At 38.1% G+C, this 1,872-nt stretch overlaps 2 protein-coding genes across 2 annotated transcripts in view; one reads left to right on the top strand and one right to left on the bottom strand.

Annotated features, from left to right (window-relative positions):
- The window catches only part of LOC103397036 (ubiquitin-conjugating enzyme E2 G1-like), a 14,702-nt gene extending 13,950 nt beyond the window's left edge, over positions 1–752 (bottom strand). Inside the window, exon 1 of the mRNA XM_008335287.3 lies at positions 616–752. The gene's annotated coding sequence lies outside the window, so the exon portion shown is untranslated. The remainder of the gene's footprint in view (positions 1–615) is intronic.
- Positions 622–1,872, top strand: part of LOC103397040 (anaphase-promoting complex subunit 7-like) — a 3,996-nt gene continuing 2,745 nt past the window's right edge. The window contains exon 1 of the mRNA XM_008335291.3: positions 622–750. Coding sequence (XP_008333513.2) covers positions 650–750 — 101 coding nt within the window. The 5' untranslated portion in view covers positions 622–649. The remainder of the gene's footprint in view (positions 751–1,872) is intronic.

Genomic DNA, 1,872 nt, shown 5'->3' with positions numbered 1-1,872 from the left:
GGAAGCAAACCATGTTGCCTTCAGTATTTAGTGTCGGAGAACCTCAGCCTTCTTTATAACGCCCACAATAGGGCTAAAGCGCCACCTGCTGTAAAACGAATGAAATGATGAGTTCAAGATTCGTTCACGACTCGTTCATTTTACTGTTCGAGAGTCAAAGATTCGAATCAATAAAAAGAGTCGGTCTTCCCATCACTAGGTTACTGCTTTCTTAAAATGTATAATTGAAATAGATATATGGACATGCAGTTTACCCGATAGTTCGACTATGGACCCTTTAATTTCAAAAATTGCTACAAAATCAAGATACGTTCACATATATCGGAACATGAAGAAATCAGCAGTCCAATGTAACATATCTTCCTATTAGAAATAAAATGAATTGTGTCTTTAAAAATGAACTCTAATTAAAATCAAATATCTGAGAAAATATATAAAATATGCTATATGCACCGCAGTGTGGTATTCTACAAACATCTAGGTTTTAGAATAATACATTTTCAAATGTACCCAAAGGCAGCACGATGCGGAAAAAGCTCGAAAGGCTGGTGGGCGCCATATTTAATACACCAGATGCTAAGTAGCATTTAGCTGTTTGCAAGCTCAAACGTTTACCTTGAAACGATCGGACGTTAACGTGACCTCAAAAATGAATGTAATCGACCACGTACGGGACATGGCTGCTGCAGGCCTCCACTCTAATGTTCGGGTACTGAGCAGTTTGCTGCTGACGATGAGTAACAACAATCCGTAAGTCATGTCAACGCGGGTCCGTTCCGTCTATTTTCTGAAGAGTTCATTCCTTTTACGGAATTTAACGTTTACAGAGCACGTGAACTAATTGGTTTACAACAGACGTTTAAAGATAATTTTAATGTCAAGCAAACATTACACATTACATATAGTGATATTATACGTTATGTTGTAGATTTTAGTCGTGACTTTTGTTAGCTACTCGTTTGAACGAAGCAATAAATGTAATTGTTTAATGTTAAATAAAATTGGAGTCTGGCTAGCACACACTGCATTAGTGGACGCTCCTTTTACACCTAACGTTGATAACCAAATCTGTTATCGGTAATTATAACAGAAAGTAACCGTAATAGTAATAGTTTGAAATATTATTATTATTTTACTTACTAAGTTTTACTTACTAAGTAAAATAATAACAATATCGGCCCTGAGCCCCTTCTTGTTTGCTGTGGTGATGGACAGATGAGGTCAGACAGGAGTCCCCATGGACTATGTTGTTTGCAGATGACATTGTGATCTGTAGTGAGAGTAGGCAGCAGGTAAAAGAGAACCTAGAGAGGTGAAGGTTTGCACTAGAAAGAAGAGGGATGAAGGTCAGTCCTTAGCAAGACAGAGTACATGTGTGCAAACGAAAGGGAGAACAGTGAAATGGTGAGGCTACAAGGAGCAGAGGTGGTAAGGTGCAGGAGTTTAGGTACTTAGAATCAACTGTTCGGAGCAGTGGAGACTGTGAAAGAGAGGTGAAGAATAGAGTACAGGCAGGATAGGACAGCTGGAGAAAAGTGTCAGAAGTGATCTGTGATAGAAGAGTGTCAGCTAAGGTGAAGGGAAAGGTTTACAGGACAGTGGTGAGACCAGACAGTGGTATGAAAACGTTTGGGCACCCCTGATCATTTTCAAGATTTTCCTTTATGGATCATTGGTTGTTCAGAACAGCAGTTTTAATTAAATATATCATATAGCAAACAAACACAGTGATATTTAAGAAGTGAAATGAAGTTTATAGGATTTACAGAAAGTGTGCAATAATTACTTAAACAAAAGTAGGCAGGTGCATAAATTTGGGCACCCCAACAGAAAAATTACATCAATATTTAGTAGATCCTCCTTTTGCAGAAA

This window comes from Cynoglossus semilaevis, chromosome W (assembly GCF_000523025.1).
Source record: "Cynoglossus semilaevis isolate Cse_v1.0 chromosome W, Cse_v1.0, whole genome shotgun sequence".
In the NCBI taxonomy this organism is placed as follows: domain Eukaryota; kingdom Metazoa; phylum Chordata; class Actinopteri; order Pleuronectiformes; family Cynoglossidae; genus Cynoglossus; species Cynoglossus semilaevis.
Note: the sequence above shows the minus strand (reverse complement) of the source record. Positions and strands in the feature narration are given on the sequence as shown.